General features: G+C 39.4%; 1 protein-coding gene across 2 annotated transcripts in view; it reads right to left on the reverse strand.

Moving 5' to 3' along the window:
- Window positions 1–1,339: 1,339 nt before the first annotated feature.
- Window positions 1,340–17,553, reverse strand: part of LOC114708219 (UDP-glucuronosyltransferase 2B31-like) — a 46,363-nt gene continuing 30,149 nt past the window's right edge. Inside the window, exons 1-7 of one of the 2 annotated variants that reach the window (XM_028891367.2) lie at window positions 13,459–13,639; window positions 11,292–12,069; window positions 9,351–9,499; window positions 7,235–7,366; window positions 5,591–5,678; window positions 4,615–4,834; window positions 1,340–3,004 (exon numbers count right to left, since the gene is read on the reverse strand). In XM_028891367.2, coding sequence (XP_028747200.1) covers window positions 2,725–3,004; window positions 4,615–4,834; window positions 5,591–5,678; window positions 7,235–7,366; window positions 9,351–9,499; window positions 11,292–12,015 — 1,593 coding nt within the window. In that variant the 5' untranslated portion in view covers window positions 12,016–12,069; window positions 13,459–13,639 and the 3' untranslated portion in view covers window positions 1,340–2,724. Of the gene's footprint in view, window positions 3,005–4,614; window positions 4,835–5,590; window positions 5,679–7,234; window positions 7,367–9,350; window positions 9,500–11,291; window positions 12,070–13,458; window positions 13,640–17,553 lie in introns of those variants that run through there. The other variant, XM_028891456.2, reaches the window with a different exon arrangement.

Below are 17,553 nucleotides of genomic sequence, written 5' to 3' on the forward strand. Positions count from 1 at the left end.
AAGCTGAGAATCTGGTAGTAGTCTACAAGGCTGGAAGTGTCAGCAGTCCCAATCTGGCACTGGTGTACTGGAAGATTCCTGGAGAGTTGTTAGTTTTCAGTCTATAGTGGAATCCTGAAGTTGAATGTATTGATAAACCTGCCAACAATCATGAGGGCAAGCAGTCAAAATCCAAAGTTTCCTTTGTCCACGTTGTTTTCTGTGGGCTGTAACAAGGTGTGGCCCAAACTTAGGGTGAGACTAACTACCTCAGCTAATATGATTAAGAAAACCCCTCATAGTTGTGTCCTACAATTGGGTTTTAGTTGATTCTAAATGCAAATTGACAGTTAAGATTGGCCATCACACATGATTTTCACAATTATAGGTTATGGAGTATTGATCATTATTTCTCTGTATGTGTTGTGTGTATGTCTATGTGCGTGTGTGTGTGTGTGTGTGTGTGTGTGTGTGTGTGTGTGTGTGTGTGTTTGTATATACCTATACCATGTGAGTAGGCATGTGTGTAGATGTAACCAACCGTCTTATTAAATAAGAAACACAGAACCAATGTAAAAGAGAAAGCCAAGAGGTCAGAGCTCAGAGCTAAAACCTTACCCTTACTCCTGTGGTGCTCCTACCTCTCCAAAAGAGAGCTACTTCCTGTGTGTTTGTCTTTAATATAGTCTTTTTGTTCTGCCTTCTCATTGGTTGTAAACCCAAACACACGACTGCCTCGTCACTGCCTGTATGTACAGCCTTCCAGGTCTTAAAGGCATATGTCTCCAATGCTGGCTGTATCCCTGAACACACAGAGATCTACCTAGCTCTGTCTACCAAGCACTGGGATTAAAGGCGTGTGCCGCCGCCGCCGCCGCCGCCGCCGCCGCTGCCGCCGCCACCACCACCATGCTCTTGCTATGGCCTAATAGCTCTGACCCCTGGGCAACTTTATTTATTAACTTACAATGAAAATCACATTTCAGTACAAATAAAATACCACCATACATGTGAATATGTATGCGTGCACTAATATATGTGTATGCAGAAGACAGAGGACGCCCAGTCTCTTGCCTGTTCTCTTACCTGCTATCTTATTCACTAAAGACAGTATATATCACTGAACCTGAGGTTGGCCACTTCTCTTAGGCTGGGTGGCCAGTAAGTTCTGGGATCCACCTTCCCAGGATGTATGTTATAGACATTCCCACAAACATGCCTGGTTTCCGCACATGTGATGGAAACTTGACCCAAGTCCTAATTCTGGCACAGCAAACACTCTAACCACTGAGCTATCTTCCCAGCATATAGTCATTATTTCAAAACATCTTCTATAGAAATACTGAAGTCACAACATAAATGTGAAGAACATAGGTAAATTATATTCTGTAAATATATAAAAAGGGACACACAGACATATACACAGCTACCCACTAAAATAGTGAAAACATACATTTTTGAATTTTTGTTGTGCTATCAAATCATAAAATGGAAAGTTTACATCTGTTCCCAAAGATTAATTATGGTAATGAGGCAATTTCATTATTCTTTTTAAAGGGTTAAGTGGAAACAAAATTCTTTTCATGAGACCAAGTATTTTCTTTAATATTTATTTTTATTTAATATGTATGTGTGCTGAGTCTGAATTGTCTCTGCAACACATGAATGCAGTGCCAACAGAGGCCAGAAGAGGGCATCAGATCCTGTGGAACTGGTGTTACTGAGCATTGTGAACCACTATATGGATGATGGGAATGGAATCTGGGTGCTCTGGAAGAGTAGCTCGTGTTCCTAACTGCCGATCTTATCTCTCTAGCCTGAGTCCAATCTTGGTAGACTCTTAAGTAGAAGGTCATCCAGAGGCTTCGTGCCTAGCATGAGACCAGCACCAATACTGGTCTCCCAAAGACAAATGTAACATCAGGATTTTTACACAGCTCCAATCCTGAACTCTTTACCTAGAAATTCATACTCCAAAGTCTACAATAAGTAAAGTTAAAACTTGTTCCATACTTGCAAAACCATGTTGATAGCATAGAGGGCTTCTTGGCGATCTTGCATCCACAAACAACCTCTGAGCCCCCTTCATTCTTTAGAGTGTGTGTGAGTTTGAAGTGTGTGAATGTGTATTTTACATGGGTGTGCTCATTTGAGAGTTGGGGCGCACCTATAAAATGGCAAGCAACGGGATGTGTGAGTACAACATCCAGTGTTATTTTTCTCCTTCCACACTTTATGAGGCAGGGTATCTTTTGCTCAACAGCAGGCTACTTGGCCTGCAAGCTTGAGGCAACTCTGTTTCTGCCTTGCCTGGTTTGCTTACACTGGGGTTATAGATGCTACTAGAGACAGCTTTCATATGGGTTCTGCAGATCCAAACTAAGGGGGGATGTCTGGACAGACAAGTGTGTTACCCATGGAGCCATCACCTCAGCCATAGTATTGTTTGGCATAACTTTAAAACAGTAAAAATGAATTTCTAAAATTCCTTTGCCTACTCATGTTGACTATTTCAATTGAACTTTGTTTACTTTTCAATTTTATCATTGGCTTGAAATACAATTAAGTGCAGAAGAATTATTAATTCCCTGGGAGAAAAAAAATTCCTATGACTAGACAAAGAAGACTGAAAACCTGTCTCATCACAGGATGAAGGACCCTGCCACCACAGCATCGCTTGCCGGGATACACTGTGTGTGTGTGTGTGTGTGTGTGGGGTCCGTGTGTCCATCCTACCCACTTCAGCTACTCCCTTTTCTTCTTCTTTCCAGCTTTAGCAAACTTCTGACAACAAAAGAGGCAACACTTCATGATGATGAGCATCACAGTCACCACACAGGCCAGCAGGAATCCAAGCACATCCAGAGAGTGGTACTGGAACCAGGTGAGGTCATGTGCTGCCACACGAAGGTGCTTGGCTCCTTTGTTGCGCATGACATACTCAATCCAGAAGACGGCTCTGTCCAGGGGCTTCACTGGCTGATCGTGGTGGATTCTTGATAATCGCATGGCATTCTCCTTATAGCTAAAGATAGCAATATGGAAAACCAATTAGTTTAGTTAAGTGCATCAAGCCTATGGAAGGTTCAGGGAAAGCATCACAAGACTCAGTACATTCCTTATATTAGCTCTAGATACAGTGTGGTTTTGATTGGGACATGTTTGAAAGTTTGCCTCGAGGTTGGCATTTTCTGAAAAATTCTTTCCAAAACCGAAATGGGATATCATTTGGGGAAGTAAATCTTTCCAGCAGAGGAAATATTAGTAAGCTGTTTCAAACACTGCAAGGTGGATGGTTCAACCCAGTCTGAAGATGATCCATTGATGCTTTTGTGAAGATACTGTGCCAACATTCTTTGTAAACTCAATAGAAATGCTATGAATTAATGAAAATGGGTAGCTGGTGAGAAAGCGACATACTTTACACAAAGACGACATAAGGGCTGAGATGCAGCTCATTGTTTGCTTGTCTAGAAAGCTCAAGGGCCTAAATTCCACCGCTAGTACTTCTAACAGAGGCAGAAGCACAGGAATGACAAGGATACAGAGGATGTGGTACTTGTCATTTAATTTTTACCTTTCCACATTCTAATTGTGCCTCTATGGGGCCCTGAGGGTGTGGCGTGTACCATGCAGCATGTGTGGAGGAAAACTTATGGGAGTCAGTTCTCTGCTTTTATAATGTAGCTTCTGGGAATTGAAAGTCAGGCTGACAGGCTGATCAATGGCAGGAGGATGAGTATTACTAACAGAAGTGAATGCTGGAGTCTAATTCAGTACAGTAGCTAGTACATTGAGGGATGATGGAGAAATAAAACGTGGTATGAAAACATAGTTGAATATTATTCAACAATTATAAAGAAGGAAATCTTGTCTTTATAATAATAAGGATGAAACCAGAGGATATTATACTAAGTCATACAAACTAAGCTCTAAATGAAAACACTGTACAATCTCATCACTGTGTGGAAACTGCAGAGTTGATTTCTAGAAGGAGAGTGTAGAACAGTGGTAAGCAGAGTCTAGGAATGGAGAGAGTTTGTGGGGATAGAGAAACATCAGCTAACACATGCATCCTGTCACTGGCTAGCAGGAGAGCACTCTATAGTGAGTCAGTGACTGAATTACAAGTTACATGTCTTCCTGTAACTTGTGGAATGTGGAAGAGGGGACTTTCTACACTGACAAAAATAAAATTATAAATGTCCAAGGAGATGGAAATGGTAAGTATTTTATTTGGTCATTACATATTATACATATATATATATATCTATATACATATGCACATATATGCACAATTATTCTACTTTGGTCAGTGAGTAAGTATTATTTAAACAAACAACAAGAGTTTCAGAAATTTTAGTCATTGACTTGAAATATTTTAAATTTAGCTTCATTATCCCGTTTGTTGATTTGATCATCTTTGGAGAAATTGTGTCCTTTCCATCATCAAATCATTCTAAACTAACTTCTGGTACAGCAAATCAACAGGGGTAGTTTGCAGTCTTGATTGACAGAGTGAGTTGTATATTGTTGTTGTTTTCAAACTTAGACTAATGATCAGATGAATTCTACTGTGACCTTGGAGAGAACCTATCTGGACCAGTGCCACTTGAACAAAATCACTGTACTTACGAAGGGTCATTAGTGACTGTCTTCACTGCACCAACCAAATCTGTACTGGACATTGTGAGAAAGTCCAGTCTAACACCTGCTCCTTTGGTCTTCATACGAACAACATTATCAAACTGGTCTCCAAACAAAGGAATGCCAACCACAGGGATCCCGTGGTGGATTGCCTCATAGATGCCATTGGTGCCACCATGAGTTATAAAAGCTCTGGTTTTAGGATGACCTAGGAAGGGTAGAAATTAAAGGCAAGCATTCATCATGACTCTGAGATAGAAAATGAGAGGCAGGGGAGAAAGGCACAGAAAGGGTTAATATTCATTAGATAACATTATCATAACCTCAGGACTGCACTGAATTCCTCCCATGTCTTAGATCAAGGAACACCACAAGTCCACAGAGATTAAGTGAAGGCCACATAGAGGAGGTGCAGTGTGGAAGCAGAATGATTTTGTGCAATGGACAAAAAGGGCAGAGCTCCTCTCAAGTGCAGCAAACAGCTTGTGCAAGTACAGGCTGTGGTTCAGGAGAGGGTGTTCTCTTAAAGGAACAGTGAAGCCACTACTCTGGATGGGTTGGCTTCACACAGGAGGGTTGGGTGCTCATTGTGATGGAATCAGACTGAGGAAATTTCATCACGGGGTACTATTTCATGTTGTGGGGTCTTGGGAGGAGCATAGTAAATGAAGAGTCATTAATGAAAGAATACCATCCCCACTGGCATTTACAATTGCTTTCCAGTAGGGGAAATGGTCGATGTAAGTTATAGACATAGGAGGTGGAGAGAAAGAAGAAGTGACTTCATGTATCTGAATGGCAAATACAGTAGAGATAAAAATAGATTCTCCCATCTCAAATGTTACTAGAAGAATATTTCCATTAGTTCTTGTATACATTCTCCCCAGGACTAGATCACAGCTGTCATAAATGCATTAGTGTTGACCGGTCATTCCTCATGTCTCAGGTCTTTCCTGATGCTTACCGAGAAGGTCGTTCTGTGGGATCCATTTGTAGAGCCTAGTGTTGGAGCCCAAGGTGTCTGGCTTCTTGCCTTCAAATCGCCAAAGAACCTGTTAAGATGAAGCTAGCCTCTTATTACTTTGATCAAATGTCAAGGTACTCCTGCTAAAATTCTGGATAGATTAGCAATCAATGAAGACAAATGCCCAGTGTCAAAGAGCCAGGAGGTGAGGATGGATGATGGGAATCATAAAGAACTACTGCAGCAAGGATGCAATACTCTTCACTCTCCTGCATTTATTCTCATGTTTATCCAAGTGTCAGCATGCCACCTTAACATTTAATCAACAGCAACTTAGACAAAGGCAGGTCCAGCAATGTCAAGCAGTAGGTAAGAAATGTGTGAATGTTAATTGCAGTTTAACAATACATGAAAGTTACTACTATAAAGCCAATTTTGTTTTTCCAGCATATATTTACAGCACTTTTTATTTTCTAAATTTACTATAGCTGTTGTCCATGGTATCTGAGTTACTTATAATTACTTTTGTCATAGGTATTTTATTGGCTCAGGCCCTTGAAATGTGACACTGTCTAAGCACGTGGTCCCTTTAAGAAGCAAGTCCCCAAGTTACCCCCTTTTCAGCATTAGCAAGCTCAGTCCCAAAGGTGAACTTGGGGGCTGGAAAATTCTCTCCTACCTATGTCTTGGATTAGCAAGGGAAATATACCAGCATAGCCCTATTTTCAGTACAGGTGATCACATTGGCCAAAATTACACAGGAACATAGGACTATGATACAAACCCCATCTTTTGATTTTGCATTTTATTTCTTTTGTCTATTTTCCATTTATTGAAAAGAGATTTTTTTATCCATAAAATATATTTTCATTGTGGATTCCCCACTAACCCCTTCTGGATATTCTTCCACACTCCTCTCATTGAAATCTATGCCTTTTTCTCCTTAGAAAAACAAATAGGCATCTAAATAATAAAATTAAAATAAGATAAAAGAAAAACAAAGAAACCAGAAGAGCAAAAATTCCCTTTTTAAGATAAGGACTTCCTTTTATTTATGTGTAAGTTAGCCCCCCCCCCTGTTCATATGTATGGGATGGGTGTGTAAGTGTCATCTGAGGCCCAAAGAGTGCTCTGCATCCCATGAGATGCAGTTATAGGCAGCTGTGTGCTGTCAGGCATGGGGGCTCAGAACTAAGTTCAGGTCCTCGGGGTAAGCAACACATGCTGTAAAAGATAAGCCACCTCTCACGTCCCACCACTGTCAATTTTGAGTGCCTGCTTACTTACAATTTAATTGCAGTTTGATTACAGTGTGGTGTGTGCAAAGTCCTCAAACATGCTCCAAGAGAACAGAGGAAATATCAAGGCAGATTCTGTGTTTCTGCCTATAACACCTTCCTAACATCAAGTTCACAAACACTTGTTAAGTTTTGTTCTGAACACAATGTTAATAACAAAGTTATTAATCAAAACACCACCTACTATTTGGCATTTGTCCCCTGTATTTCTGTGTCATAGGTGACTTCAGAGATGAGCTAGAGCTATCAAGACAGCTTCAGTTTCACACAGGCGGTTTCTGCCCTCACACCGGAACAGGAATTGACCATCTTAGTGAGGATACAACACGGAGACACTGTATCTCACCTTCTGTGGAATCTGAGCAAGGCCTGCTGCAATCACATTGGCCCTTTCTTCTGTTAGGGCACCCACCATGGACCCCAGGGAAAACACCACAACACCATGTTCTCCAGAAGACTGGACGAAGTCTTCTATTTCCTGTTAATGAAATATCAGCTCATCACTAACAGCAGCAACACCAAATAATGTGCATAGAAACTGACACCAACATTCATAGGAAGATGTAGTTGGAAGTTTTCCTGTGTCCCAGGTGGCTGACAGTTGGGACAAATCTCTCCCACTTGCATCCCCCAAGTAAACACACAGAGGCTTATATTAATCATTACTGCTCAGCCATTAGCTCAGGCTTATAACTGATTAGCTCGTACACTTAAATTAACCCATAATTCTTATCTATGTTTAGCCATATGGCTTGGTACCTTTTCTCAGTTCTGCCTTGCCATCTTGCCTCCTCTGTGTCTGATTGGCAACTCATGACTCAGTCTTCCTCTTCCCAGAATTCTCCTTGTCTGCTTGTCTTGCCTATACTTCCTGCCTGGCTACTGGACAATCAGCATTTTTATTTATCAACCAATCAGAGCAACACACATTCACAGCACACAGAATGACATTCCACAGCAGAAAGAAACTGAGCAGCATTAGAGATGATTAGGGTAGTGGGTGCTTAAAAACTATTCACATCCACATATAAGATGTACAGTTGTAGCCAACTGTAAGGTTACAGTTCTCTGTGTTACACATATTCACACTCATACAAACAGTTCTGGAACATTTTCATCTTAAAAAGCAAGATTTGTTGATATTAAATTCAAGTTCTCTTTCTCCTTCCTCAGTCCCTTGGCCACCAAATACCTGCATTCTGTTTCTATTACTGTGACAAGTCTAGGGAATTTATGTAAGGTATCTTTTTTTAATTTCTGTTTTGTTCATTGGCTAGTTTACTTATTATACTGTCATTAAAGGTAATACCATGCATCTCTAGACCCTAGATTTTAAAGTTTTAGTGATATTTGTTTGTATTTGTATACTATCTAATTTTTATCAGCAATTCTAGTGATATCTAGGTTGCTTCAACCTTTCTTACTGTTTTAATATTGTGAGGAGACACCATGATTAAGGCAATTTATAAAAGAAAGCATTTAATTGGAGGCTTGTTTAAAGTTTCAGAGGGTTAGTTAATGAGCATCATGGTGGGGAGCACCATGCAGGCAGGCAGGCATGGCACTGGAATAGTATCCCAAAACTTAATCTGAACCCTAAGCTGCAGACAGACAGAAAGAGACCAGGCATGGTTTGGCTTTTTGAAACCTCATAGTCTACCTCCTGAGACACATTTTCTCCAAATAAACCACACCTCCTAATCCTTCCTAAACAGTTCACCAACTGGGAACCAAACATTCAAGTTTTTGAGCCTATGGGAGCCATTGTTATTCAAACCCTTAGCACCCATCCCTTCAGGAATAGTGATGCTATGGCCATCCTTGCATTACTGTCTCATAGAGGTCCTCCATTCAGTTCTTTCACATACATACTCAGGAGTGGAATTCATGGACCACAAATCTATTCCTCATTTTGTTAAGAATGTCCACTGTCTTTTCATTCATGTTCTTTGTAACAGATGTTAGTTTCATTGGAAAGAATTTACTTTATGCCGTCAATTTACATTATTGTGTCTGTTACTGCAAATGTGTGTGTGTGTGTGTGTGTGTGTGTGTGTGTTTGTGCAGGAGTGTGTTTTCACTTGTGTGATTGATCAAGAAAGTAAATAGAGCCATTGTGACTTATGAAAATGAGTTTTTCTTTGTTCACACCCATCTATGATTTTCTCAGATCACTTTGTATAGGACTTGGCTTTTGGACCTCTCCTGCATTTAGTACTTTTGTGTTTTTTTACACTCAAATATAAGAAAACTTTTTAAAAACAGATTCTTGCTGAATTAATGTAATCCAAAGGAAATTCTTATCTTGTGATGGAATAGATACGGGTGTTTCTGTAGGCAGCTTTCTTTATCTAAATTCCTGTGATTCTCTGAGTTTGACAACCATTCTGAAGTAATAAAATATAATCACTCTTGCTGAAAATGCAAGGCAAACAGAAGCAAACAAATGGCACTATGTTTACCTTAGGCAGAGGCTTGGCAGGTCTGCAGTGGAGTCCTCCAACAAAATCAAAATTGGGTAAGAGAGGGTGAGGAAATTCCAAATCCCAGTAGGTTCGAATGAGCCATATATCTGCCTTCCCCATCATCTCGGTGAGTGTTGTGGGTCTTCCTGAAGAGGGATCAGAACAGGGAAGGTTTAACCCATGACATAAGTGTCAGGGGAAGATGAATATGCCAGGAAGTCTCCTGAAACACTTTTGATAACATAGCCAGAGTTGTTTACAAGTATGTGGCTGGGATATAAAACACATTTGCATATCTATGTATCTCTCTCTCTTTCTCTATCTATGCATATCTGAGTGTATAATGTTTGACACAAGTTTGTAATATCTGTGTTTCTCATCCTTATGCTTAGAGATATATGACGTCACTGTACAAGTAACTTGGGAAAACATAACACATCTGCAACACACCTTGGAAATTCATGACTACCATATATCTAAATATGCTATTTAAGCATAATCAATGCCATTATCTATGAATCCTGTATGTCATAGGGAAATACTTTTCCCTGCTATTCTCCATCAAGATTTCCCTGTTTAGCTGCTGGAACCTTGATTTGTGCTCCTCTAAGGGAACTGAGATTTTGTGCTGTTTTGCGTTGTTTTGAGATAGTCTGATGGAGTCCAGGGTGGTCCCTATGTTACTATGTAGCCAAAGCTGACCTTGAACTCCACATCCTCTTCCTCCATGTCTCAACTGCAAGGACCAGGTGTGTGCTGTCACGCCCAGTGTACACATTTGTGGGGATTCAGCTTCAGCACTTCATTTGGAGACATATTCTCTCTATATTGCTCTTGCTGATCTACATGATAAGTTCTATTATGCATGAGTTCCTTGTCCTCATACTGCTCTTGATTCCCAATTGACTGTGTAATAATTATGTCTGGGTATGTTTGTTTGCAGATAATAAGGATAACAAGTTTTAAAATATGAAAAGAGAGATGTTTAGTCATTAGGTATATTTTAAAACACTGTAATTAGTAGCCTTTACTTCTATACTTTAATGTTATACATTTTGAACACAATTTCAACACTCCTAATAAATAAACATAGATTCTCCAAAATTTTAAATTCACACATTTTCTGTGCTCATTATATAGACAGTGTATTCACAGCTGTGCAGAAATTTAGCAGGTGAAATGAGAAAATATTTCAAATTATAAATGAGAAAACTAATGTATAAAAGGGAAAAGTTCTCAATGTTGTGTAGATCCCTATGCTAGAGATACTTAATGGTCTTCAGTCTAATGTGCACATCATGAAAACATTGAGTTTGTTTAAAGCTACTGTTTTAGGGACAAGTGAAATGTGTTAAATGGTTAAAGTGTTTAACATGCATGCTTAATGACTTGAATTCAGTCCCCATGCACTTCTGAACACCTGAATTGATCCTGAGCATCCAAATAAAGATGGAGGTAAAAACTCAACAAATCTGAATCTGACATCCACATATGTAACACAGAGCAAAAGCATCCCACCTATGACACAAGTGTTTATGTGCATAGTCATGATAATAAAAGTAATGACAGCAATAGGATGATGATGGTGGTGGTGGTGGTGGTGGTGATGATGATGATGATACTTCACCTGTAAAGCTATCATTTTAAAACATGAGGTAAAAATGTCTTGTGGATATGTTATTTCTTAGAGAAATTCTCAAAACTTTGTTTTGTGGATGTATGCCTTTCTGAAATGTCCTGTGCTAGTCATAGAAAAGGCTTTGCAACTGATATTGGGACATAAGTTTTTCTACAATGCTTTGAATTTGGCAGAGAATTTCACAGAATTTTTACTTAGGAGAGATAAATTCTTCTTGTTGGCAATCCTGTTCTATCAACATCACTTTCAATAACACAGCAAATTTAGAAAGCAACAATCCAAACTAAATAGGCACTTACCCAATACTTGACTGTAAAGCTGATTCCACTTCTTCTCATTAAATGTTTGAAACCAAAGGTCAAAACAAAGCACATAGATTACATTTTGCACCCGCTCCATGAATGTCATTCCATCACTCAATTCTGACATAGCAGGAGGCACATAGGAAGGAGGCAGTGGGAGTCCTCCACTGTACTTTTCATATGTGGATCCAGGAAAGAAGCGGAGACTGTACACAAGTGGTATCTTGAGAATCTCAGCCAGCAGGTCACCGCAGGGTATGAAAGGATCTGCTACTATGACATCAAAGCTTGAATTGTGTAGTTTTGTCATGAGTTCCTTGTTCAAAACCACATCTTTGCAGAGACTTTCAAAATAATCTGAATCTACCCAAACCACTTCTTGCAACATTAAAAAGTATCTCCAAAATGATTGCTTTGGCAATTCATAAATGCATTTCCTGAGTGAGTCCATGTAAAGTTCCTCCAAATCAGCCATGGAAAAGGATGAAGGATATGTCTCAAACTCAATAGCAGATGTGTTCTCGACCTCATAAGAAAGGGAAGCTGAGGGTATCAGAACAGTCACTTCATGTCCCTTCTTCACAAGTTCATCTAGGATTGTCTTTAAGTTGAACCAATGGCTGTATTCCATTGGCCATACCAGTACCTTCCCACCACTCCCAGATCCAAAGAAGCCACTCAGCTGGAGCAGGAGCAGGGCTGCTGTCATTTTCACAGACATCTTGGTTAAATCCAGAGCTGCCTTTCAAATGGCAATCACCCAGCTCTTGTAGATCTAGACAGAGTAATAGTCAATTAGTTAAAGTATAACTTGTACCCACCAAAGCAAAGATAGTCACAGCTTCTGGATGCCAAGTGCAAATACCAGGAGGCAGATGTGAACATATGAAGCGACTCCTCAGTGACCTTGAATGTATAATGTACTTGGAGAAGAGTGGAAAGAAAGAGCTCCCCAACTCTGTCTCTTTGCTTTTAATGTAGCCTCCTTGATAAAGAACTTACAGAAAAGACATAACTGTTGAGTCATATTTTTAAAATATCACAGTTCAGTGGGTCTTCATATGAATGTTGGCAACAGCATTCCTTTACCATACTATTGTATAATTTTAAATAAATGGTTCATAGTTCCATAGTATAACCTCAGGATTATAAACCTGCAATTAAATTAAAACTGATTTTTAGATAGAAGCCCTGTTCTTTTAGACTTTCCAATGGTTCCAGCCAATCGGGATTCTGATTTCTTGTAATTAGACACCCTGGCAGGAGTGAATATATTCTAATGAGACACTCTGCCTCCCTCTTGATTATTAGAGTATTGAGAGAATGAACAATAAGAATTAGAATTTCCCTGGTTACCTTCTGCTGGGAAAAGAATTGTCCGATGCTTTGGGGGTACCCAGGAGGAATCTGTCCTCAAGGGCCATTTACAAGCTAGGGGGGCACTAACATTTCTGAGGAGCATAGGAGCTAAGATAATGATGGGCAAGGGACCACATTATGGCTGGACTGCTTAGCTATGCATATGTCTTGTCAGAATCCCAAAGATGGAGTTAGGCAATGGTGACTGGTTTTCTCTGTCACAGGCTTTGACTTCTGTGTGTCATAAACATCCTTGTTTCTGAGCTTTTTGTGTAGCTGGTATAAAATGGGTGGTGCTTTTGTGACTGGCTTTGATGTTTATAAAGGTTTAAAGTACTGCCATGTTATAGGAGGCAGCCAAGTTTCTTTTATGAAATATTCAATCCATTTTGTAACAGAAAGTCCACACTTCCTCATTTCTAATTAGCTTTAGAAATTAGCTTTGTTCCCAATTTTTGACTACAATTGTTTTTTATTAATATTCATGTACCATATATTTGTCCTGTTCTATATTTTGATATCAATTCTTTCTACAGTCCATGTATCTTTTGCACACATCACCAAGTACATAATCTCTTATTTTCATTATTCCCTCAGTGAGGCAAAATATCATTAGAAAAAGTCCAGGGTGCCTCCTTGCTTAAGCTCCAGTGGTGTCCCACACACAGCACCAAGCAAACCATGAGCTCCTATGTGGGCTCCACCTCAGAGAGCAAGGGCAAGAGGTCTGAGCAAGCTGGGACAGGAAAGGGGGGATGGGTGAAAGCACCATCACGCTCTTGGGCGGAACCCAGTTTACTCTGACCTGTGCTCTCTGGGAGCCCTGCAGTGGGAACCCCCCGGAGTAGGATGGCAGAGTTGCTCCTGAGTGGGCAGCGAAGATAGGGACACCCGTGCAACGCGTAGCTGTTCTTGGAGTGAGCAGAAAAGTGCTGGGCAACAGGGAGTCCAGGGAGCTGGGCAGGCAGGCAGCATGGGCGGAGACTTCTTTCAGGACCTCGCGGGAGTTTAACAGGCTCTGGGCGGGGACCTGGGAAAATAGGGATCCACCCTGCCTGCTACTGAGTCTCTATCCCAATTCCCTGGGAGAAGTGTGTGTGTGTGGATTTGTTCTTACTTCTCTTTGATATGTAACTACAGGAGCCAAATAATCAGGATCTTTAAAGTCTGTGGTAGTGGCAAACTGTTTCCAAGGAGCTGCTCAGATTGCCATCCACAGCACAGTACAGCATATACTGATATTCCCCCTTGCTCTCTACTGTTTCTCTCTTGATTACAAGAAGTTAAGAGGATGAAGCCCTATCTCATTGTGGCTTTCAATTGTTTTGAGCTGAGCCTGAATAACTTTAATGATGTTTAATGATGCTGAACATACTTCCCCATGCATTTTGGCCAGCTGTAGCTCTTTCATGGAAAATGTCTATTCAGATCCTCTGTCCATCTGAATAAGTTTTGATGTGGGTTCAGATTTGTTTATATGGAGTCATGCCATGTGTTTTCCCTTCCACATTATGTACTTATGACCTTTCTTTTAAATCTAAGTTTTTTTGGGGGGGCTGGAGGTATATGGCTTCCAAATGCATTCTCCAGCTTTGTGATTTTTTTCTTTTCAGTACTTTCAATGACGTTTTTTTGATGCAGATAATTTTTCATTTTTATGAGTCCAATTAATGAAGTTTAGCTTAGCTGTTCTTGCTTTTGAGTTCAACAGAAAAACCATTTTCAAATTTGATAACAAATATATTATCACACATTTATCAACATCTTATATATAAGTTTTACCTTTATTTTTTAAAGCATGTTAAATGAACATTTGCATATGGTAAGAGGTGGAGGTCCATTTTCAATTTTTCATGCCAATAGTTTTCTTAGCAGCCTTTAGCTCTTGATAATTAAAGAAAAAACAAAACAAGCAAACAAAAACAAACTCTACAACTCTTCCATGGATAGTTTTGTGATCATTATTAAAATTCTCTATAACTTTAGCACTTTCACACAATATATAATAAAGCATATAAATGAAAAAACACCATCAAGCATTAAGAATAATTTAATGCCAATATGTGAATTAATATCATTATGCGTTCAAAAAAAACTGTAGATGTTACCTATGCCAAAGAACCTAATATATTGATGCAACAGTTGTCTTTTAAATAAAGCTAAAAGCAATCCCAGATCAGCAAACAATTGTGAAATTATTATTTCCCAACACTATACCACTGAAAATGGAGAGGAATCCTAAACACTGTCCATTTTCACTTTGGAGCTTTGGATGACTATTTAAAAAGACTTATCTAAAATAAAAATCTTTTGATAAATGTTACAAGACAATTGGTTAGACAGTTTTTACTTGCCTCCAATTTGAAACATATTCTGAAATAAAGTGATGTGTTTTGTGAAACAACACTTACTTTTTTTTGCAAATTATGCTAACGTAAATGAAGTCAGAAGTGTTTATTATTTGCAAATAAGTACTTTCAAAATGAGAACATCTTCTCATGTTGATAAAAAGAAAACAACATTTATGAAAGTGATACTACATTACTTTTCAAACCAAAGAAACAAAGTCTGTGAATCTTGGAGCTGGGGTCACTCAAAGTCTGAGTGCTGTCAAAAAAGCAAAAGATCTTGAGTTCAGATATCCAACACCCATAGGAAGTGTGCGAGTGTGCCCATGTGCCGGAACACCCAGTGTTGGGTGTCAGAGAGGGATAGATGCTGGTATTACAATGGTATTGGATGCCCATTAAGGGAAAGTTATTTTCTTCTGGTCAAAAGTGTGGAATCTACCTTTGGGTGTGGACAGGCTATTGTCTCCTCCCTTAAGCTTGGTCCAGTTGGGTTACTCAGTCACCTGGCTAAGGATCCACCCCTCAGGAAGACCGGTTCTCCTTAAGCTGAGTTAAAGTGCTGGGAGAAGTAATTACTCCTTTAATGCACTTTTTTCTTCCCAGTATTCCTCTGTCTGTGCAGTGCAGCAGCAGCCATGTGCTTTGCCTGCTGACTTTCCCAGATCCTTACTCAGAAAAGTATAGCTTTTCTGTTTCCTGCTCTTCGTTTTCTTTTTTCAAATACAGTATTTGAAAAAAGCCTGGGCATGCTTTCCTCAACGTTCTGGATTTCTTATTCTAATACTCAAGTTACCTCACCATCCTTCTCCCACGTGGTTGCTTACAAACTGTAGAGTTTATTAGTTTGCCTTCCTTATTACTACCTTTCCCTCCCAATGTTACCACATGGGCGAACACACACACACACACACACACACACACACACACACACACACACTAAAAAGAAATCTGTGTATTTTAGTTTTGCAGGAAAGCAGTTAGAGAAAATAACACAAATTTTTCACAAAGGCAAAACAAAGCAATATTTAATTAGAATTGTTCTTCTCTGCCTTCCATATACATGTCCTGGCTCATGAATACCTCAAAAAGCCCATATTTACAATAACACAATAAAAAATTCAAAATACAGTAAACATCTATATTCTTTTCTAATATAAGAATTCTGGGTTAAAGAATAGATACATTTTCAGTATTATTGTAATATTATCAGATACCCTGGGACTGGAGATACAGGTTGTCATGAGCCACCCAAACTGGGAGCTTCTTATCGTACTCAGGTCTTCTGCAAGAACAGTATGTGCTCTTATTCCTGAGCCATGTGTCCAGCTTTGTTTTCTGGTCATATCAGCTACTGCTGTTTCATAGCCATGGATCATCCCACCATCAGGTTTCCTTTCTAGTCACGTTAGTAAAAATCCAGGAATCCTAAACACCAGGAATACAACATCAAATGGCAGTCATGTCTTAACATTGTGGTAGGGTGTAACACTCATTTGCATTTTCAGCAACAGCTTACACCCACACCACACTAAACTCCTCTTGGGCAGAGGCCACGCCTTACTCATTTTTATATCTCCCCTTCATAGAATGGCTTTTGAATAAAGTCATGTATCTAATTCTATAATCCTCCTGTATATTATGTGTTTCTCCTGGGTAGGATCAAATTCTAAGTGTAAAAACAGGACTGTACTACTCAGGTAGCTAATTCAGACATAACTTGATAGTACTAATCTAGAATGGGAAGAATGCTTCTAGCCATAGTGTGATTTCTGTATGTTGAGGAGACTATTTTTTATTCATTTTTTTTTTAAAGAAAAAGTAGGATTTTATTTTCAAAGTTGCTGAACCTAGGAGCTACATACTGTCAAAACAGTTTAATGCTTACCAAGTTACATGGAAACTAATGTCTCTGACAGACATACTCTGGGATTCAAATGAACTATACTAAATAACCAAATACAAGTGGTCTGTTCATGTAGCTGTTTGAACGTATACTTTATATTTAACTTCTCAACTGGGGCCACCAAGTACAATTCCAATTTAAAAAAAATTAACCGTCACCAAAGAATAGCATGGTTTTTATAGTCCAAGTGGTCGTTTGGAGTGCTTGACCCTTAGAAACTGTCCTTCCTTTGAATTTATAAGAGAAGCTCATAGTTGATACCAGTTTTGGGTCAAAAATCTGTGTCCAGACTGGACATGTAACAAAGGGGGAAACTACTGCTATATTCTGCTAAATGACTATTGCATTAAACTGATTCCTAATGACTAATAGCTATACCAATAGCTTAAAGAATCTCAAGTCTCACCAAGAATCTTTTGGAGTAGATAGTGATTAGTGTAGAGTCCCACAACTGGCTCAGGTACAGAGCATAAACAATGCTAAGTCATAAATGGGACATCTACATCACATACCATCCCTCCAAGGCTCAGGTTATTGCTGAAAAAAGCTAGCAAGAGCTAGAGGTGGTAGATAACTACAAGGAACCTGTGTGCTTCACGTGGCATCTGTACTATGACTCCCATGGATTGTGACAGATTGTGACAGC

The sequence above is a fragment of the Peromyscus leucopus genome, chromosome 10 (genome assembly GCF_004664715.2).
Source record: "Peromyscus leucopus breed LL Stock chromosome 10, UCI_PerLeu_2.1, whole genome shotgun sequence".
Lineage (NCBI taxonomy): Eukaryota > Metazoa > Chordata > Mammalia > Rodentia > Cricetidae > Peromyscus > Peromyscus leucopus.